Raw genomic sequence first — 23,547 nt, 5'->3', positions numbered from 1 at the left:
GTAGTGAAGTAGAAAATTTTCTTGTTAAAGATGTTTCGCATGAAGGAATTGCCTGTAATGTACGCTGTGTTGCAGGAATTCAAGGTTATTGATATGACTACTTTAGAACAACAGTGTGAGATTATGATAAAAACTGCCTGTGCTGTCTCATTGTAATTAGTGTTTAACCGATGATTCAAAAGAGAATGAAAATTGTCACTGCTATCACAGTGAGTTAGAAAAGTAAAGTAAATTGTCGAAGCACATTAGGGGAAGAACGGTGATAAACTGGGTGACGGTATGTTTCTTTGATACGATTTGTAAGCTCTTAACCCTTTCACGTACATAGGACACATTGGGCCCACATATAAATCACCTTACTAATTGGACTGTAATCACAGTTGATGTGCTGCAGATACTCTACTTGAAGCAGGGATTTTTTTTTAATATTGTACGTCTTTGGTGGCAACAATTACTATAACTACCATTAGTCATTGGTTATTGTTGGTGGGTCTCACTTCGAGCAGACACACAAATTTATTCACTTATTGTGTGCGTATTGTGTTCTCTGCCTTACTGTCAAAGCTTGAAAGTATATTCAAGTAAGTTTCATCAGTGGAAATCTTTATTTTCATTCTTTGGGACATAGTTGTCCCAATGTACCACAATGGTAATTTGTGTAATTGTTTTTGAATGTCATGAAATCGTTACTATTACGCAAAAAAACGAGCAGAGTGGTATTTAAAATACGGTTGAAAATATATTATCTTTCATTTTATGAAATAAGCAGAAAAAATTGTACTGGTATAATTTCAAATCTGCTTTTAGGTCATGTGCTCCAGAAAAAGAGAATTTTTTATCACTGATGAAAGTGTTATGCAGATTTTGGAGGCTTGCAGTAGTGATGACGAAGATAATCTGTTACTGGATGAAGAAGATAAAATTCTTCTTGTAGGAGATATGGAAGATGAAAGAGAACATGTTATTATAGAAGATCCTGAAAAAGAAATGCGTAGCCCACCTAGCAAAAGACGGCATACACATGAAATATCAGAACCAAATGCTGAGGTACCTGATTCCCTTCCAGATTTACCAGAATTTAAATAGTTCAGAACTTACCAACCAAGACAGTTCAGTGATAACATGAATCATGAATTTCGGAAAGTGCTTTTGTTTAGTGTCAGTGAAAATCGTGAAATGCCACAGCCATTTGAAATTTTTTCTTCCACTATTGGCCTAAAAGACTTGGTGCATGATATATTAATTCCTGAAAGTATTCGGTATGTAGAACAATCAGGCAACGCATTCAGCACAAATGAAGATGAAATCAAGGCATTTCTTGGTATGGACCTGGTAATGGGGTACCATATTTTGCCTACATTTAGAAGCTACTATGCAACTGAACCCGATTTAGGTGTTCCTTATATAGCTCAGATTATGCCACTACATCGGTTTGAAGAGATTCGGAAGTACTTACATTTTTCCAACAATGCTGATCAGTCAATAAAGGAAGACCGCACATACAAAGTGATACCTGTAATTAACCATTTGAACGAAATCTTCCAGGAATCTCTTAGTGCAACTAGGGCTCAATCTGTAGATGAGCATATGATCAGATTCAAAGGACATAATATTATGCGACAGTATGTCAAAAATAAGCCAGTCAAATGGGGTTTCAAAATGTGGTGCAGATGTAATTCGGAAACTGGCTACCTATTTGAGTGTGATTTATACACTGGCAAAAAAAACCAGGTCCTGATGTAGAGCTTGGTGAGTCAGTAGTTCTGCAACTGACAAAATCACTATCCGGAATGGGATGTGAAATTTATGTAGATAACTTTTATAACTCTCCAGCTTTGCAGTATTACCTTGGTTTACAAAATATCAGATCATGTAGAACAGTGCGCATCAATCGTAAGAACATCCCAAAGACATTCCCTCCAGACAAGGAAATGAAAAGATGTGATTCATACAGTCTCAGTAGCAATGGTCTGACAATCCTCAAATGGATGGATAACAAGCCAGTTTTTCTACTGACTAATTTTATTTCCCCAATACCATGTACGACAGTGAAGAGGCGTCAGTGTGGTTCTCCTGAAAAGATCAGTGTTCAGTGTCCTCTTATAATAAGAAAGTACAAGTGGATGGGAGGGGTGGACCTTATGGAACAGAAGAAAGTAACTTATGAGTTCGACAGGAAGGCAAAGATTAAGTATTACCTGAGAATTTTCTTTGATCTTCTTGACATTGGTGTAAGCAATGCGTATGTAATATATTCAAAATTGGCAGAAGAATCAGGATGAAAATCAACACTATCATCCCTAGAGTTCAGGCAATGCATTGCAAGAAATCTAATTGGAAATTATTCAAGTCGACAAAGGAATTTATCAACAGTAGTGAAAACATCAAGAAGGTTGCAGACCAGTTGCATTCCAAAGAGTCCAGAGCACCGAATGATAAAATCAGACGCAAGGAAGAGATGAGTTCATTGTGCTTCAAAGTGTGTTGAAAATTGCACTTACAATATTTGTGAACAGTGTGGTGTTAATTTATGCTTTACTTCAAGCAGAAACTGTTTTGCAGAATTTCACATCAAATAAACAACATATACATAGCCTCTGTAATTTTTCGATATATTAAGTGTAAAGTGTTCTGTAACTGTCCTTTAAGGACCTCAGGGACAAATACGTCCCAGCTTTTTTTTTTAGCAGTACAAATACAAATGTTTGAAATAACAACATATTTTGTTTGTAAAATCTCCAGTTACCACAGAGATACAAAAATTTTAATCACTAGCACTTTAGTTTTCTTACGTACCTGAAAGAGTTAAAGGTCTGAGAAATGAGATATGTAAATTGCACGCAAGGCAAACCCGTCATTCTAGATCAGACTCCTGAAATAAGTATTTTTTTTTAGTTTCATCAGTTTCAATTCTGATGAAATTATGTATAAATTGCACACTTAAGAAACATAATATTTGGTGTATGGGAAGAAGAACGTTGTAGCAAGATCATTCTTTCCATAATTTCCTGGTATAGCAAAGCTTGAGACATTCAAGGTTACATGTCAGGAAGAATGATCTTGAAATGTAATATGGCCATGCAGGTTAAAGAGACACCTGTTTTTATCAGCTTCTGAAATGATTTTTACTTTCTAAAGTAAACAAAGAAGTTTGGAAGTATTGTTAAATTTTAGGAAGCTTTTGATTATAGTGCCTGTACTTTCAATAATTTGGCGATATAAGCTTCTGTTACCGTTCTATGTTGCAGTGCACAAATTGCAACTATATTATCCCTCTCTCCAGACGAAGGTTGTATTAACATAAACAAACGCACGATGACCAAAATAAGCGAATAGTAGACATGAGAAGTAAACTTTCACTGTCTGACACCGGAAAGCACGGAGAGCTACAAACTGGAGGCCAGCTAAGCGCAACCGATCGGCTCACACGATTGGCATTGAGGTTTACTGTTCGGTGTCCATAGACACAAGTAACAAATAATAACAATGTACATGTAGATCTTTGACAACTTGTCTTATTGACAACAGTTGATAATGAGTAGAATCGTTGGTGATGTGGGGGTGACAGATTGTTACGCTCGAGTTGGGTTGTAGGTACTAGGTGAAGTCTGCGTGGAAGTCGTGCACCAACATTTTGTTTTGTGTAACTACGACGGTAAAATAAGTGGATCCACAAAACTTATGTGAAAATTGGAAATGGCAAATAACGGGTCTTATAGCAATGACCGTCCAGGCGCTGGAGGAGACACGGCCGAATATGCATCAGATCCGGCGTCAGGAGGATTTTTTCATTCGGATTATAAAAAGTAAATTTTTAATTTACATCATGTTATAATTACATTCGCAGATTGTGGTATGATATACTGACATGTATCAATGAAGACTTAATTGAATAACTTGTGATTTTATAACCTCATTAAAGTACTTATGATACGGTGACACTAATTCGTCCTTGTTTCAGTCTCTGTAATCGCCGGATATGGTGTGGTGGCTGTATCTTAAATACAAAGAATGTTATAGCGGAAAATTTCTGAAAAATGCATATCTCAATGCTTAATGGTGTTGTTTTGTGGTGGCATTGTGCACTGCTGCGATGCTGGGGTAGATTTATGAACGCAAAGTTGATTTCGAATTTTCTAACTTCTCTCTAACAACACGAATAAGGCCTGGCGGAGATATTATGTAATGACATATGCCAGTGTCGGTAGTGACTTTGGAGCTGATTTATTGCAGATGTTGCCACTTCCAGGCCAATTTATTGTTTTGAGTTTTCTGCCAGCAGTTCTCCAAATAGTAATAACTAATGCCGGCTCCAGTATTTACTCAGTTGTTAAATGCATTATTGTAATAAAGCAATTACCACATAACACGTCACTACTAGTTAACAAAATGACTGACTGTATATTCATATATTTTATGTAACAGTTTGTGAGAAACCTATGGTGTTATCAGTTCATTAAGGTGGATATTGCCCCAAATTTACTAACTGTAACATTTTCATTTGTAAATTGTTGCCATTGACGAAATTTATATATATTTCGAATGTTTAAGTTTTGCTTCCATGTAGGTTAAAATTTAGTAGTTGTTCATGCATGAAATGGGTGCTGTGTATTACAAAAGAAATTATCAATTATCTAGGCAGCCAGCCTTTTTAAGGTTTTAAAATTGTGGAGAGTGGCAATTGATGGGGGGGGGGGGGGGGGGGGGAAATCGGTCGAAGTGTAATATGGTTGGCGCTAAGAGAAAATTCCACGTATCCATATGCTATTTTTCCTCCTTGTCATTTTCTTCCTCCCGTCTAAGCTATCGCTCTGGGATTACAATGAATAGGACATTATGGATCAACCTTTGCATGTTAATGTTAGTGTGTGTGTGTTTTTTAATTTACAAGATTGACATTTATTGTTTTGTTGCTCTTGTTGTTGTGTATTGCATTTATTTTTATCATCTGAAATTAATTGTGTATTTATCACTATGCTGATGTGTGTACATTTTATTCTTGATATTTGTGTAATGTACACATACATTTAATTCATATAATTTTCTCTCATACATGGGTGGACGAGTGAAGAATGTAAATATAAGGGACATTAAAGAGCATTGCTACAGTGCATATGCAGTTTAGCATGACTCCAAAGCAGTTATGTAAGCAGTGACATGTAGGTAAGGAATTGGTGTATCTTTGCAACATGCATGCAGTAAATGGGCGACATTATTACCAAATGTGTCCAAGCAAGATGATTATGCTGTTATTCTTTCCTTGGCTGCAGAAGTACGAACACTGGTAGACACCTATTGGAGAACGAAGAATGTTTATGGGGCAGCACATGTGTAAAAAAACCACTGTTATGGAATGCTGGGCCAAGCTCCATGCTGGTCAGAGTAACACACACCCCACATCACATTTGTCGTATCGCAGAGGGTACACCAACTCAAGCAGGAGACATATGAGCACTTGTCCTATAGTTCTGACTGTTCCCCATGCAACCGAGAGAGGTGACACAGTGATTAACACACTGGACTTGCATTTGGGAGGATGACGGTTCAAACCTGTGTCTGACCTTTCTGATTTAGGTTTTCTGTGATTTCCCTAAATCGCTTCAGGCAAATGCCAGGATGGTTCCTTTGAAAGAACACGGCTGACTTCCTTCCCCATACTTACCTAATCTGATGGGACCGATGACCTCGCTGTTTGGTCCCCTCCCCCCAAATCAACCAGCCGACCAATCTCCCCATGCGATTATCATGCTTACATTCCTTTAAAAAGGCCTTGAAGGGTTGGTGATTCCTGTCTAATGATGAGGTGTAGCAAGCAGTTACAGACTTCTTCATGCAGGAGGACACGGTGTTTTACCGAATGGGTATATTCAATTTGGGGCGATGTTGGGATGATTGCCTCAGTGCTTATGCCAATTTTACCTGATGTACATACTGATTCTGGACTGTATGACCTTCGTCTAGAAACTTCTTGATCGCTCCCTCAAATTACCATGTTCCTTTTACTCAGTGTGTAGTTTCTAATATATAGATAATTTGGCACTCTAAACAGCTCATCTAACCATTTGAGATTGTTATAAGGTTTTCATTCAAATGAGTATTGATAAATTTTATGTTTTATGTTATGGGACCATTGTCGATGGACATAGAATTTGGGAAAACATTATGGATATTGAGTGAATGTATTGATCAGTAACAATATTATTAAACAATTCATTCATAGGTTACTATGAAAATGTCTTTAGTCAACAAAAGAGAAGGTTCACAGAACACTTGCATCACTCTTCCTTGAATAACATTCATTTGTGTAGGACATGTGAAAGGTTATTTGTTTGAACCACAGGAGAGTGTCATGGGGGTGTTGAAAAAGGTGTAGTGGGCAAGCCATTACATATCAGTCATTTGGGGATGATAAAGACAAGATTAAACTAATGGGTCATTTAATGTCAAGGGGACCAGGGGTCTGCTTGATGTAGCCTGCATCAGCTGTGACACATCTGGCCCAACTTTCTTTCCATGATGTATATGCACTTTGGTAAAATTCTGGATATTGATTTTTACACCATCGCTTGGCACAGGAAATAAGGTCTTTCTCACTATCAAAGGTTTTACTGCATAGGTGGGCCTTCAGACGACCAAAGAGGTAAAAAATCAGACGGAGCCAAGTCCGGACTGTAGGGAGGGTGAGGAACAATTTTCCAACCCATTTTTCTGATTTTCTTCTGCATCATAAGGGCTGTATGGGGTTGTCAAGGTGTAGTCTGATGAGCTGACCCTGAAGCTGTGGTCTGTGGGTCTTGATGGCATGTTGCAGCTTGTCCAACAACAAACAGTAACAGTCCCGGTTAATTGTGGACCCAGGTTCCAAAAAGTCAAAGAAAGTGACACCACACTGATCACAGACCAGAAGAAGGAGGCCATCACCTTTCAGCCTGCTATTCATGGAAGTCTTGGTTTCTTCTTCCTAGGGGAACCTGGATAACGCCACTCCATGGATTGGGTTTTGCTCTCGGGTTCGGACAAAAACAACTGTGTTTCATCCTGGGTAATGACGCCGTCAAAACGCTGTTTCTACTCTTCAGTAAAGGCCTTCATGAGACCCTCGCACACATTCTTCCTCATATTGTTTTCATTTCTCTTGTTAATAATCTGGGCACCCAATGTGGACAGATTTTTCTGTACACTGGTAACTGTACCAGTGATACCACACTGCCCAATGACAAATGAGTCATTTCAGTAAGCTGTTGTGTCGTCACACATCTGTCATTTTGAATGATTTGATCAATGGTCTCCTTACATCACTCACTGCCGTCGATGGTCTACCACATCGTGGATTGTCCAGTTGAGAGAAATCACTTTCTTTAAACCTCTGCAACCACCACTGGATACTGCTGTGATACATTGTGTCCTCCCCATAAACAGGGAGCAACTTCCTGTGAATCGATGTGGCAGAGTCATCGTCGGTCTTGAAGAGAAACTTCATCACGATGGTCGCAACCTGACATCTATTTCACGGTCCATTATAGTTCATCTGTCAATAAAAGAAAATACTTTTATGTACCAACTTAATAGCTAGATGTTCCAAGTATGTTCACAAAAAAATTCACTCTCCTCCTGCTAAAAATGAAAAAATTAGAGCCGACTGTGCAAAACGTTTTGAACACCCTTTGTACATGACAACTTTTTATGTTGAACCACACCACGGCAAAAATTCGGGCTCACCTAAATATAGATACAAGCCTCTAAAGTGACTAAAAATTTTGTTTTGCTGTTATGAGAGCCAAGGTTTGATTGACCACTGGTACTTTTCATATGAACTAATCACACTGAAACTTCAGGGTCATTCCATATCAAATCACCCAGTAAAAAATAAATTTTACACCCATATCCTGAGATTTTCATGAAATTTGACTCAAATGGTTCTAATACCATCCTGACAACACCTGCAATTTTTTTTTTTTTGCTGTATCTCTTACAGTTTTTTTTTTTTATAAATTTTTAAAGTTTTTATGTTTTGCGTTTTCTGAACCTTCGGAAATGGTCAATTTAATTTGTATTCAAAACTTTAAATTTGCTTATCTTAAAAACTCTTTTAGATAACATCATGAATTTTTGCAGCAAGTTTATTTATTATACATATTTGAAGATAAAAATGATGCTATTAAAATATATTAATATTTTCTATGAAAAAAATATATATGTATTTTTTTCTTTTTTTTTTACGGATGTTTTGTTTTATAAGAATTGCAATATCTAGAGTCTCAGATCTGATAGAATGCTCAAATTTGTTTTAATTTACTCTTAAACATATAGGCTACTTGATAAAACAAAAATAATGATGGCTTTTTAACATGTTTATTAATTATAGTAGATTACATTAGAATTATGTACAAAGATACTTACGACACTTATGTATAACCCAACTGATTGCTTGAAACATTGAATTTTTTGAGTAATTTTGTCTTTTTAATAAACATTAATGCTGATTCAAACTGTTTTTCCACTTCATCCAAGAGCTTTCAGTTCTTTTGATACAGTCTTTTTTGAAGTAATACATTCTCCCAGTGCCGCTTGATTGAGGTGCGTCTACTACACAGACTACGTGCTCCAAAGGCACTATGCAGGAATCTTCTCTTTCAGGCCAATAAAATGATGCAGCAGGTCCTGAAGGATGTAGAAATAGAATTTCAGCATCTTCTTCATCATTGAATATTGTTTTTACCAGTCCAAAGTACCAGTTGCCATCATAATTTGCAGCCACATAGCTATTTATGGATGGTTCAACACGAACCCAATCAGAAGAAGAATGGAAAGAAAAGACTAAGGAGGGTTTTACACTATCTGTAGTCCTTCTAATTTCAAGGTTGTTTGTTGGAAATGGTTTGAAGTTATGAAAACTTCTTGTTCCAGGAATGGTTCGGGTTGCTGAAAAACGTTTTTCTTGTTTTAACCGTAGCAAATCAGCTTCTTTTTTGTCAATAAAGTGAAAATGAATGTTTTAAATATTTTTTTCACAAAACTTATACACATCGATTGCTGTCATTATTTGTTCTTTGTCTGAAAGCTGTAGACTGGCTTTCCTTAAAATTCTTTTAATAGTTCCTCCTAGGCCATCACAAATTGACTTCCCATGACTTGTTGCAAAAAAAGAGTGTTGGGCCTTCAAATTAGTCTCTCAAGTGTTCAGTCAAATTTTTAAAACTGTTTCTATTTTTGTACTGCCCAGCACAACCATCTGTAAAGTAGTGAACTGAGTCAATGTCAGTATGATGTAATGACAGCGACTTTGTAATTTCTTTTTGTACAAAGTTAACAAAACCAGTGTCATGTTCTTTGTCATCACTAATAAAACAGTGGTTGGAAACAAAAACATTGTTTTCCTCATTTCTTAGAAAAACTCCAACTGGGTGTAGAGTACAACCACCTCTATTCCAGTGGTAACTTTGGATCTCATTTTGTATAACAAAGGAATAATTTTCTCTGAAATCCATCACAATAATTGCTGTTTTGGGTGGTGGGTCTTCTTTCAATCTTTTAAAGGCTGCTGATTGGGATTTTGCTATAAACGAGTTCGGGGTGAGCTTTTCCAATGACCTAACCAATAAAGAAATGTAGTCTTCAACACTGCTAGACTGTTTGATCATTTCTGCCCTGTCTGTGTTAACCCACTGACTGATTACAATTTCTTCTTCTAAATCATAATATTCACTTAGTTTTTCAGTTAAGCACTCTGTTAGTGCAGTATTTGCAGGACAACTGTTGCAATGATGTAGCATGCAGTTTTGGTTTTCTGTGTTGCACACAAGCATCTTAATTAGGTCTTTATAAGATTCTTAAATTTTCACAGCATCCAGTAATAGTTTAACATTCTGGTGGATACTGCATACACAAACAGTGTGTGTGCCTGCAGCACCAGCAAGGATACACCATTTAGGTCTCAAGAAACAAAATTTTGAAAATCCTACTTCTACCTCGGGATTCTCCTATTTGAAATAATAATGGAGTTCTCTCAAGTTACACAAAATGAGTCTTTTTTGCATGTACACATTTTCTTGAACACTTACTTTGTCTTTCGTTCCAGGTAGCGCTCTGGAACTTTCATCCTTTTCATAAAAATCTGTTACAAGTCTTACTGTATTTTCAAAAAGAGTTTTACCTTTTTTTGGACCAGGAGTTTCCAAAATACCCTTTTCAGATTTTAGCTTTCTAGCTTGTCGCACCATGTACTCACTTACATTAAATTCTTTCATCACTTTATTTCGACTCCAAGAATCTGGAGCCAAGGTCAGAATCGCGATTTTTCTAGACCTCCCAACAGATGAAATCTTCTCTTTCATAAGAGAAATCATTACATCAAAATCCTTTGCTTTCTCAACCACACTTATCTTCTTCGTCATCATCAGAACTTGGTGCATCATATTTTAATGCTTTTGAAACCGCCTTTTTTGCAGTCTTTTCAATACTGCTAACCTTCCTTTTAAAATATGACCCTTTACTTTGTTCTGACAAGCCATGAAGCTTTATCGGTGTTAAACCTAAATAATCAAGAGCAATGTTTGTTTGTACGAGGGATTCATTTCTGGATTCCAATGATTCTAATTCAACCATGACTTCATCATCTGTTTCACTTTCATTGACTTCAACTCTTAATTTTTCCTCACAAAAGTTACGGCATGTTGAGCAAAGCTTTTGTCCAGGTTTTATGCTAATATTTTTTGTCAGTAATTGTTTAGAAAGATCCAAGCCTACACTTCTCAACAATTTTTTGATGGGCTTTTTGTGTTTTTTAGTGGGTCTACACATGTTGTTTGATACTTTTCAAAAACATTTAAAAAGTAGTAGCTGTGGTGTGAACATATATTCTTAAATTCACACAGATTAATTCCAGATCGTAAGTGGATCAAATCTTTTTCTTCCTCACTCAATTCTGATACCGGTTGTAACTTTTTTGAAGGTGTGTAGGTTGTTTGGAAACAGTCAGATTTTTTAAATAACCCTACACTACAAGTTTGAATATCTGACATACTGATTTCACTTTTGGTCTGATTACTGTTCTGGTTACTTTTATAGGATATTGGAAAAGAATCTCTGTAAACTAAGTAACAGTACTTACTGAGAGTTCGAATAAACTTAATAAAATACTATCCAAGCACTATTTAACACTGTAATAATTTTTTACTTCAAAACACAGGAGTAACAAAACAAAATCCAAGTGTACATTGCTACTCCAAGAAGACAAAAACTTATTTTCGGTGTCTAAGTCACTTGGTATTTTTTGTTTTTAAAATATAATTAATATTATTTTAAAAATTAGATAACTATTAAACAGGTTAAAAAGCCAACATAATTTTTCTTTTATCTAATAGCCTATACAATTAAGAGTATTTTAAAACAAATTTGAGCTTTCTATCAGGTCTGAGACTCTAGATATTGCAGTTTTTATAAAACTAAACATCCGTTAGCTAAAAAAAAATAAAAAACTTGTAAATTTTTTTTCATTTGGAAGATTTTAATATATCTTTATGGTATTTTTTTTTAACATTTAGATATAATACACAAACTTATTCCAAAATTTCATACTGATATCTTGAGTATTCTTTAATATACAATTTTTTTTAGTTGTGAGGACACGTTAAGTTACAATTTCCGACTGCTGAAACAACGCCACATCTAAAAACTTTAAAAATTTATAAAAAACAAATTATAAGAGATAGAGCAAAAAAATTTTACAAGTGCTTTCAGGATGATAAAAGAAGTAATTGTACCAAGTTTCATCAAAATCTGACATGGTTGGTGTCAAGGCCTGGGTGACTTGACATGGAATGACCCTTCAGCGGGTTATTCTTACTACGATGTCTATATATGGATCAAATTTAACTAACATTAGATGCCTAGAAGGAAATATATGTGTCTTCCTAGCTGGCCAGAGTTTTCTACATGCAAATTTTAGGGTATTTTTTGAGGGCAGTATCCCAAATGTGTCTTGTTCAATCCTTTTTTTCTTGCCACACCTTGAAAGGGCATGCATGCTTTAAGCTTACAAAGCTACATTGTTTAATTTCTGGATCTAGCATATTCATAGGTAAGAATACATTTCAAAAGTTATTGTTGTAGCACTTCAAGAAGATAGAAAAGCGAAATATTTTGCGCATTACATCCCACAATTAATTTTCTTTTTTTAGTATATAAATCAATTTCAAACATTAATTTAACATATGCCATAACAACAAGTACAAGACACAACACAGCAAATTTGCAAAACAAAAACACTAAAGAGTCAGTTTCATTTTTGGTTAAATAGTTCTAAAATTTTGGCAAGGACAGATTGAGGAAAACTGTATTGTTTTTCTGATGATGATGGTGTTGATTGTACTTCTAAAGTCATGAAAATATATTGCTCAGGAATCCAGCAAGTGTCTTTAGTAGTTGGCCAGTGGAAGGAATGAACAGAACCATGTGGGTGAATAAAGCTGATGAGGACATCTTGTTCTGCATGTGAAACTTCACACACTTTTCCAACCCACAAAAATTGTTACACATACATGCAACATATTGTCCTGGCTGTAAACTTGCAATTGAGGTTGCTGGAATTTCATCATCTACTTCGGAGACATTAACTGTAATGCTTTAGCATCATTGGAAACTCTGAGCTGATTGCAATTAATTAAAAAAATTCCATTCGGCTGTGATGCCAAAATCCTTTTCATGCAGGCATAAATTGATGAAATTTTTGATATTCTTATATTGAGCAGCTCAATCATCACTAAAGAAATAAATGCTTTTAATGTTTTCGATCTTTGTCCTGCCACCAAAATAGATCACAAATGGATGTAATGTGGCCAGACTATTCTCCCAATGATATCCTGGCATAGCATCTTCAACAACAAATGAATAATTCTCAGCAAAATCCATCAATATAATTAATTCATTTTCTACAAGATTTCTTTTTAGCTGCTTAAGATATAAACTGTAGTGTTTTGTCAGAAAGTGATGGCTACTTAAACTGGTAATTTTCAAAATCAGTGCCTCCGTGAAATCTTCAACAGTTCTATGACTTGTCTCCATTGTGTGTCTGTCAGTGTAGACCCATTGCTGGTACACATTATTTCTTCAGGGTTATAATCTTTAAAGGCATCTCCAAGAAAAGCCTGTAGTTGTATTTTCCCTGTACATTCCTCACAACATTGCAACATACAGTCTTTTGATTCCAAACTGGATACTGTTTTTTATTTATTTATGTATTTATTTTTTTTTCTCTCTCGAAACCTTTAGTCTTCTTGGATGGCAGTTTCTGAAGCCAACATTGAGTTTGACATTTTGATGAATTGCTCATACACATATTGAATGTGATCCAGAGGCACCAACTGTAGTACATCATTTTCGCCTGAGCTCACAAAATTTTGAGCAGCTCAGTTGATTTCCATATTGCTTACAATAAGCAGTGAACATTTCTTTTAGATTTCAAAGGAGCAGGTGTTTCTGCTTGTGAACCTTTTTCCCATTTATTCTTACTGCAACATGATCCTTTTAACCTGGGCATAAACAAGAAAGAAAACTCATTGTTTCCTAAAAAGTGAGGACATTTTTTACTTCATCATTGAGCTTTTTCCCTTTTCGGTTTGCAGATGTTGCCAAAATCCAATCTTCCATCTTTAGCTTCCTAGACTTTGTCTCCATTTGATTCAAAACAGCAGATTCTTTAGCCTGTTTTTCAGGCCAGGATCAAAATTTGAACTTTACTGCAATTTCTTGAAGCCTGAAGCTTAATCTTAAGTTCTTCAATTAAGACATCCATATCTTTAAATTTTTGCTGCTCTTCCATTTGTATTTGAGCAATATCTACTTGGCTCACACCAGCAGCTGTGGCAGTCACATTAGTAATGCTGCGTTGGGCTGATCCATTGAAGCTTTAATGGTAACTCTCCACATGATGATAATGAAGTATTAGCAGTAAAGCAAGCATCAACAACATCCATGTCTTCAGTGGATGGTGATTCTTGCTTATCCTGGTGGGATGATTCTTTTTGGGCCACTTTGTGTCTACATTTGGTACAAATTAGGCCATCAAAACATACTATTTTAGTGCTTACCTTCAGCTACTACAATGAGTATTGATTATTCACACATCCATTACTCAACACTAAGATTGTACAATGTCAACACTAAAGATTACACTGCACAGAAGACTGACAGTGAAAATTGCCAATAATGAGAGCAACAATTTAAAGTGGTGATTCTGCAATGCATCACTGCTGTGAGGATAGAGCCTTAAAAAACTATTGCTGCTTCATAATGTCGATGGAAGCTGAGTGACAATGAATGTATGCACTACGACGCATTGTAGGGTTAAAACATTCTAAACAACATAACATTACATTATGATCATCGAGATTTTATAATCTTAAGAGCTTTTTCTGAGGTTTTACTATAGGCCTATTTATATTCTATACTGTAAAATAATACAACAACATGTATTAGCACAGTTACATTCCCTAAACTACAGGCAAATCTTGTACTATTAAAAGACACTACAATTACAAAGTTTTTGATTTACAACTTCAAATTGTATTAATTTTTTGTATTTAACAATAATCCATTTTCCCTACTTTTGAATAGGTATTCTCACTCATCAATATGCAGAATCCAGAAATCAAACAATATAGCTTTGAAAGCTTAAAGCATGCTCTTTCCAGCTGTGGCAAGGAAAAGAGGATTGAACAAGACACAGTTGAGATATTGCCCCCCCCCCCCCCCCAAAAAAAAAAAAATGTAAAATTTGCATGTAAAAAAATTTGGGCCAACTTTGTAGAGGCACATCTTTTCTTCTAGGCATCCAACGTTAATTAAATTTGATCCATATATGGACATCATAGGTAGGACTAACCCCCTGAAGCTTTGGTGTAATTGGTTCATATGAAAAGTAGCAATGGTCAGTCAAACTGTGGCTCTCAGAACCGCACAACAAATTTTTTAGCTGCTTTAGAGGCTTGTATCTGTATTTAGATGGGGCTAAATCCCAAATTTTTGCCATGGTGTGATTCAGCATAAAAACAAATGACCAAATGTGTGCTAAAACTTTTAAGAAAGGCATAGCAAACTTGGCACACCTGCACCTTCATACATGATGTGAAGGTGAGTAGCCTCTCTTTAAAAGCCCCTCAAAGCTAAACCACTAAAGATACTGAACTGAAATTTGGTATATAACCATCAAAGACCTCATAGAACCTTCACACCAAATTTCATTAGATTTGGATATGGTGCAATGGGGACACTTTTTAATATTGGCTCCTTTGACGGGGAATGACCCTAATTATAGTGTGCACATAGGCAGCTAAGCAATCATTCTTCATGCTTTCTAAGCATTAATGGAACAGGAAGAGCCCTAATAAGTAGTGCAAAGGGATGTACGTACCTCATGCTCTTCACAGAAGTTTACAGTGTATAAGTGTGAACGTGGAACATATTCCGCCATTGTTGCTGTTGTTGTTATCGTTGTTATTAATTTAAAATGACTAATTACATGCCAAGGGTGCCTCGTCTGCCCTCTGACCCTTATTGTATTGTATCATGTTGTATGGAACTGGGGACCTAGAAAAGATGGAGAGGCTTTGTCCATGCCATAGCCCTCAGTGGTACACAACCCCACAATAGGCTACAGCAGTCCCCGCCGCCTCACACCGAACCCAGGCTTATTGTGTGGATCGGCCCCCAGTGGAACTGCTCCCACCCCACCCCCACCCCACTCCCGGGAATGTCTCACACCAGATGAGTGTAACCCAATGTTTGCGTGGTAGAGTAATTATGATGTACACGTACGTAGAGAAAGTGTTTGCGCAGCAATCGCTGACATAATGTAGCTGAGGCAGAATAAGGAAAATGAGCCTGCATTCGCCAAGGCAGATGGAAAACCACCTTAAAAACCATCCACAGACTGGCCGGCACACCGGACCTCGACACTAATCTGCCAGGCGAATTTGTGCAGGGGACCGGCGTGCCTTCCGACCTGGAAAGCAGTGCATTAGACTGCACGGCTAACAAGGCAGGTTCCTGACCCATATACTTTTACATCTCTTCAAAAATTTTTATTGTCTCTGTCATCAGTAATATTTTCAACACTTTGATTTTACGACTCGTACATAGTACCACAATTTCTGGTTGTTGCCCCTAACTCCAGATGGACTATTCCTTGAATGAGGAACTGATGGTTTCGCCTTTTAGCCCTTAATCCCTGACAACCGCAAGGAATCAGTATGGTGTTGACCATGGCCTAATGTAGGGAGCCTTGGTAAGAGTTACGTAGTGGCTCCCATTGCATTTTTCATAGTTGATGAGAAATGTAGATACATAATATGCAGGAATATACTTGGTGGATAATTTCTATTATGTCATACAGTTTTTCACTGAATTTACCTTTTAGTTTTAATTTTCATATCAGTAAGTTTGGTAAGTATGGCATGAATAGAGACCAAAGCAATTGATTACACCTCTTATTTCACATTTAAATTTGTTGGCTTTGCCAGTTCACAACCTGATTTCCAACGTAACCTAGCCCTTACACTTCAGCACAGATTAGTCATCATTAAAACTGAGATTTCACATCAGAACGCTGCTGTCCATTACCTTATCCTCTATGAATTTGGAAGCCCTAAAAAAAAAAAAAAATAAATAAAATAAAATAAAAAAAAATAAAAAAAAGACTAGGATTAGATTCTGATGTCATTACAAAACATTGTTGTGAAGTCCATTAATTAATATTAATCAGTTATTCTTCAAGAATGGAGCAGTTCTCTAAGGACAAAACTTAAAGTACATGGTTTGTTGGTAACCACCTCCCCCAAAGAACTATGGATCTCACTGCAGAGGTATAGCTTGCATGCCTCATTGATACAGATAGCCATTTTGTAGGTGCCTGTGGAGAGACAAGAGTAACATATGGTCCCTGAAGAGGCACAGCAACTTTTAAGTAATCGTAAGGACTCCATTCTGCATGATTGAGTGTTTTGGCCTCGTAATGGTAGTAAACATGACCTTGCTATATTGGTACTGTAAATGCTTAAAGTAAAGGAAAACTACAGGATTTAAATTTCATGGGGACATGAAGCTCTATGGTATGGTTTAATGATGATGGCATCCTATTGCATAAAATATTTTAGAGGTAAACTGATTCCCCATTTGGATCTCCAGCTGGGGACCACTCTGGAGAATGTTGTCATTGTGGAAAAAAGAATGTAGCACACTGTGCTTTAATATGCAACACTATTTGTGATAAATAACTGGAAATGGTGAAAACTGTAAAATACCTAGATGTGACCTAAGTGGAGTGATCACATTAAACAAATTTTAGCATAAGCAGATGCGAGTTGGAGGTTCTTAAAGAAATGTAATTCATCCATGACAGGAGTGACTTACAAAACAAATGTGCGAACAATTCGTGAGGATTGCGCATCAGTATGGAACACTTACAAAGTGTTGTTGGTAGAAGATCTACAGAAGAATAGCATGTTTTGTCACATGATCATTTAATAAGTGCAAGAGCTTCATGGAGATACTCAACAAATTCTTGAGCTAATGTGGCCCTCTTTCCTTTTCCGCATCCTTCCCCATCCCCCATCTTCGCCTCCCCCCCCCCCCCCCCCAACACACTTCTGCCTCTTTTCCCTTTTGCACCTACGTCCGGAGACGGACGCTCAAAAATGTAACACATTCTTCGCTTTCTCTGCTTGCAAGTCTTCGTCCTTCCTTTTTCCTTCTCTTTTCCTTACCTCTTCTCTTTCCCCTTTTCTCCACTGTGGCATTTGAGACCTCTCTTCTTTCCTTTCTCTTTGTTTTTCCCTTTCTCTTTTTTCCTCCCTGTGTGTGTCTGAAGGCCGACCCACGCATTTCCATGCGTAGCCGGTGACGGGGTAACGCGTAATTCCCCGCCCAAGGTAGACAGGTAGGACACGTACATACCCCTGGTAACGGCCAGGCCCAGGGAGGGGCGATTACCCGAGCTGATACCTTCCGAAAGTGCCGATTGGTCCCTCTGTCCGTTTGTCGGGAGGTGTGACCTGAGGTGTGAACAATCACCTAAAGCGGGAGTGCCCTCAGCGAGGGCCCCCACAAGGAAGGACCGCGCCATCGGAGACGCCGGTAATCATGGGGGATACTTTCCCAATGGTTTCCTCATCTTCTACTATGTCTGCTCACAAGCGTAAGTTCAATGAGTCTCAGCCACAGACAGTCCTTCCATCGTTGCCACAGTTCCTTGTTGTTTCTCGGTCTGACGAAGGTCACAACTTCTCCACGGTCAACCCTTTCATTTTTCAGAGAGGTGTTGACGCAATTGCAGGTCCTGTAAAGTCTTGTTCCAGATTACAAAATGGCACCTTGTTGTTAGAAACATTCAGTGTCCTCCAGGCACAAAAATTGCTGCGTACTTCACTGCTACACACCTTCCCTGTCCGGGTGGAAGCGCACCGCACTTTAAATTCCTCACATGGGGTTGTTTATACACCCTCCCTCGACGGATTGTCCGACGAGGAAATTCAACACTACCTGTCTGACCAGGGCGTAACGGCTGTTCATAGAGTCATGAAATGGATTGACACGAACATCATTCCAACCCTTACTGTCTTCTTGACATTTGACAGAGTTCAAATCCCATCAAACATAAAAGCGGGCTATGAGATAATTTCCGTTCGCCCTTACTTCCCAAACCCTACGCATTGCTATCGGTGTCAGCGGTTCAATCACACCAGCCAGTCCTGTTCCAATCTGGCCAAATGTGTTACATGTGGCAAGGATGCCCATGAGGGTGCTTGCCCACCTCCATCCCCTCATTGCATCAACTGTATGGGTGACCACGCTGGTTCCTCTAGAGAGTGCCCAATTTTTAAAGACGATAAGCTCATTCAGGAAATCAGAGTGAAGGAAAAGGTGTCAACCTTCGCTGCTCGAAAATTATTCACCGGTCGAAAGCCCACTGTGCCTCGCACAGGAAAATACAGCACTGTCCTTGCCTCTCCTCGGCCAACAAAGGAGGCGGCCACGCAGACTTGTGATCTCACCTTTAGTGCCACGGTCATCAGATCGGCCAGCGCAAAGATCACCCGTTCAACCTCCCCACTTTCGCCTGCTTCATCGGGTTCTGCTAAATCTCGAGCCCAAAAGTCAGACACCAAGACTTCCAGAAAAGAGCCTACTCGTGAAGATTTTTTACGTACCCCAACATCACAACCATCAGTTCCTCTTTCATCTAAACATCCTGTTTCCAAGAAGGCTAATAAGAAACCCAGTTCCTCTCCTTCTCCGCCACGGCGTGTCTCGTCTACAGCACCACCTGGCGGTAGCCGCCCTCGGCCGTCTTCTGTGTCGCCGAGGCGCACTGCTGGTGGCTGATCAACCGGCCGATCGCTGGTTGCAGGAGCTGCTCCTGAACAACCTATGGATCAGGATCTTCTGCCTTCGGCTGAATGCCGTTCCACGCTGTCGGTCGCAAGCTCAGAGCAGTCGTTGAGTTGACAGTGACCTTGGTCACATTCCTCCATTTTCTGTTCACCCTATGTCCATTATCCACTGGAATATCCGCGGTATTCGAGCCAATCGGGATGAATCGTCGATCCTCTTACGATCCTACTCGCCGGTCATCTTCTGTCTTCAGGAAACAAAGCTGCGTCCCCATGACCGCTTTGTTCTCCCTCATTTTCAGTCCGTCCGATATGATCTCCCCTCTGTTGAAGGCACTCCAGCACATGGAGGACTCATGATTCTTCTCCATGAAACTATCCATTATCACCCAATCCATTTAAACACTTCCTTCCAAGCTGTCGCTGTCCGTCTTTCCCTTTCTGGATACACCTTCTCTCGTTGTACTGTATGCATTCCATCGTCCACACCAATGGCACGAGCTGATCTCCTTCATCTTCTTGGTCAGCTTCCACCCCCCCTATTTGCTGGTTGGAGACTTCAATGCCCACCACCCGCTGTGGGGATCTCCACATCCTTGTTCGCGTGGCTCACTATTGATAGACGTCTTCCACCAAGCAGATCTTGTTTGCCTCAACACTGGGGACCCTACATTTTTGTCTGCCTCCACGACAAATTTCTCTCATTTGGACCTTTCGCTAGCTCGGCGCTTCGAATGGTTCGCCCTTGATGATACACACTCGCGTGACCACTTTCCATGTGTCCTTAGATTGCAGCCACAACTGCCATGTATGTGCCCGCGACGCTGGAAGTTTGCCCAAGCCGATTGGACACTTTTTTCGTCTCTAGCGACATTCGATGACCGTCACTTTCCTAGCGTCGACGATGAGGTCACACATATTACAGACGTTATTCTTACAGCTGCGGAACGTTCAATACCACGCACCTCCGAATTGCCCCAGTGCCCCCCAGTTCCTTGGTGGAACGAGGCATGCCGTGACGCAATACGTGAACGGCGACGTGCTCTTCGCGTTTTCCGCCATCATCCTACTTTGGCCAGCTGTATCCGCTATAAGCAGTTCCGTGCGCAATGCCGTCCTGTCATCTGCGATAGCAAGAAGGCAAGCTGGGACTTCTTTACTAGCTCATTTAACACCTTCACTCCCTCCTCAGAAGTTTGGAGTCGGATTCGACGGTTATCTGGCGCGCGTAGTTTCTACCCGGTCTCTGGGCTCACTGTCGCGCATGATACATTAGTGGACCCCGTAGCAATTTCTAACTAATTGGGTGAACACTTTGCTGAGATTTCGAGCTCTTCAAATTGCCCGCCAGCGTTTCTCCCAAAGAAACGTGCAGCGGAAGTGCAACCTTTTGCTTTCTCCTCTCAAAATCGCGAAAGCTATAATACTGTTTTCTCCATGTGGGAACTTCAACATGCACTCTCTTCTTCTCGCTCCTCTGCCCCAGGACCGGATGGTATCCACATCCAAATGTTGCTGCATTTATCATACCATAGTCTGCGTTACCTCCTTTGCCTTTATAATCGAATTTGGACCGACAGAACTTTTCCCAGACGATTGCGGGAAGCTATCATCGTTTCTGTTCCAAAACCTGAAAAGGACAAACATCTCCCCTCTAGCTATCACACCATTTCTCTCACGAGTAGTGTATGTAAGGTTTTGGAGCGTATGGTGAATTGCCGTGTAGCTTGGTGGCTGGAGTCCCGCAGTCTTTTAACACCTGCCCAATGCAGTTTCCGAAAGCATTGTTCTGCAGTTGACCATCTTGTTGCTCTCTCCACTTATATCATGAACAATTTTCTCTGGAAACGCCAAACAGTAGCAATATTTTTTGATCTGGAGAGAGCATACGATACCTGTTGGAGGACAGGCATCCTCCGCACACTGTTTTCTTCGGGCTTTCGAGGTCGGCTGCCCCTTTTTCTTCGCGAATTTATGGCAGAGCGCACATTTAGAATGCGGGTGAATGCTACTCTCTCTCGTACTTTCTCCCAAGAAAACGGAGTACCCCAGAGCTCCGTGCTAAGTGTTGTACTGTTTGCCATTGCCATAAATCCAATTATGGACTGTATCCTTCCTGATGTCTCGGGCTCCCTTTTTGTGGACGATTTTGCGATCTACTACAGCTCTCAACGGACCAGCCTTCTTGAACGACGTCTTCAAGGATGTCTCAATCGCCTTCACTCTTGGAGCATCGAAACAGGCTTCCACTTTTTTCCCAGTAAGACCATTTGTGTTAATTTTTGGCATTGTATGGAGTTTCTTCCACCTTCCTTACATCTAGGACCTGTCAACCTTCCGTTTTCGGACATTGCTAAATTCTTGGGTCTTATGTTTGACAGAAAACTGTGCTGGTCCTCCCGTGTTTCCTATCTTTCGGCTCGCTGTATGCGGTCCCTTAACACCCTCCGTGTCCTGAATGGTACCTCCTGGGTAGCGGACCGAGTGGTCCTTCTCCGCCTCTATCGCGCCTTAGTGCGCTCGAAATTGGACTATGGAAGCATAGTTTACTTCTCTGCTCGGACGTCTATTCTTCGGCGTCTCGACTCTATCCACCACCGTGGATTACGTTTAGTGTCTGGAGCTTTTTACACCAGCCCTGTGGAAAGCCTTTATGCTGAGACTGCTGAACCTCCGCTGTCCAATCGGCGAGCTGTTCTTCTGAGTCGTTATACTAGCCATCTGTCTTCCATGCCTGCTAATCCGGCCCATGACATTTTTTTCGACGCCTCCTTGGATTTAGGGTATGCAGGCTGCCCTTCCTCCCTACTAACACCGGTAGTCCGCTTCCGTCAACTGCTCCATTCTCTTTCCTTCCGCTTTCCTAAAACTTTCTTGACAACTTTGGGTACAGCACCACCTTGGCTCCATCCCCGGACCTGCCTGCTCCGTGACCTTTGTCAATTTCCCAAGGATGGTACCCCTTCACTTGTTTATCGTCAGGCATTTGCCCAAACGCACAAATGAAGGGAGCCACATTTATTTACACTGATGGCTCAAAAACATCGTTAGGTGTAGGGAATGCCTATATTGTTGGCGACACCCCAAATCGATTTCGGCTTCCCGACCAGTGTTCGGTTTATACTGCGGAGCTTTACGCTGTTCTCCAGGCTGTCCAATACATCTGTCGCCATCAGCGGATACAGTGTGTTATCTGTTCAGATTCTCTCAGCTCTCTCCTCAGTCTCCAAGCTCTGTACCCTGTCCACCCTCTGGTCCACCAGATTCAGGACTGCCTCCACTTGCTCCACTTGGGGGGCCGTCTCTGTGGCGTTCCTCTGGCTCCCGGGACACGCTGGTATCTGTGGGAATGAGGCGGCCGATATAGCGGCCAAGGCTGCAGTCTCTCTTCCTCGGCCAGCTATTCCGTCGCTTCCCTTCACTGATCTACGGAGCGGTTTATGTCGCAAAGTTGCTCATTTATGGCATGCACATTGGTCAACACTTCCCAATAATAAATTGCGGGAAGTGAAAGCTCTTCCTTGCGCTTGGACTTCTTCCTCCCGAACGCGTCGTCGGGAGGAGGTAATTTTAACTAGACTCTGGATAGGGCACTGTCTTTTTAGCCATCGACATCTTTTAAGCGGCGATCCTCCCCCACTCTGTCCCCACTGCTCTCAGCTGTGGACGGTAAGACACCTTTTACATGAGTGCCCCTATTTTACTCCGTTATGCGCCCGTCTACAGCTATCGCCTGATATATCTTCCATTTTAGCAGATGACAAGTGCTCAGCCGATCGCGTTCTCGAGTTTATTAGTGCCAGTGAGATGACGTCAGTCATTTGAAGCTCTTTTTGGGGACAACTAACCCCCTTCTATAGTGTTTTTTTAAGCTTTCCTTCTATTTTTAGTTTCTCCAATTTTTTGAGTTTCGTTCGCATTGCTGCTGGTTTCCAGTTTCGTTTTTTTACCTTTTCCTAAGTCACAGACTGGGCGCTAATGACCGTAGCAGTTTTGCGCCCTAAAAACATAACAAAAAAAAAAAAAAATCTTGTTGCGGATGCTACAGGAGGCACCGTGAATCATGGAGAGACTTACTGTTGAAAATCTCAGTGCGTGTTTCAAGAAGAATCAGGGAGCACACATTTTCGGTTCATGCATTTCATGTAACATATTTTTTCTC

General features: G+C 39.8%; 2 protein-coding genes across 2 annotated transcripts in view; both read left to right on the top strand.

The window, feature by feature from the left end:
* The first annotated feature begins 1,122 nt into the window (after positions 1-1,122).
* Positions 1,123-1,743, top strand: LOC126199155 (piggyBac transposable element-derived protein 4-like). Its single transcript, XM_049935910.1, has one exon. It carries the CDS (start codon positions 1,123-1,125, stop codon positions 1,741-1,743), a length of 621 nt encoding a protein of 206 aa, XP_049791867.1.
* Positions 1,744-3,520: 1,777 nt separating this feature from the next.
* Positions 3,521-23,547, top strand: part of LOC126198764 (AP-3 complex subunit beta-2) — a 264,029-nt gene continuing 244,002 nt past the window's right edge. The window contains exon 1 of the mRNA XM_049935322.1: positions 3,521-3,806. Coding sequence (XP_049791279.1) covers positions 3,697-3,806 — 110 coding nt within the window. The 5' untranslated portion in view covers positions 3,521-3,696. The remainder of the gene's footprint in view (positions 3,807-23,547) is intronic.

The sequence above is a fragment of the Schistocerca nitens genome, chromosome 8 (genome assembly GCF_023898315.1).
Source record: "Schistocerca nitens isolate TAMUIC-IGC-003100 chromosome 8, iqSchNite1.1, whole genome shotgun sequence".
Taxonomy (NCBI): Eukaryota; Metazoa; Arthropoda; class Insecta; order Orthoptera; family Acrididae; genus Schistocerca; species Schistocerca nitens.
The sequence above is the reverse complement of the archived record's forward strand: the minus strand, read 5'-3'. Positions and strand labels throughout refer to the sequence as shown.

Bases quoted from the DNA above. Each gene is read 5' to 3' on its own strand.
- LOC126199155 (XM_049935910.1), top strand. From the start codon at position 1,123: ATGAATCATGAATTTCGGAAAGTGCTTTTGTTTAGTGTCAGTGAAAAT.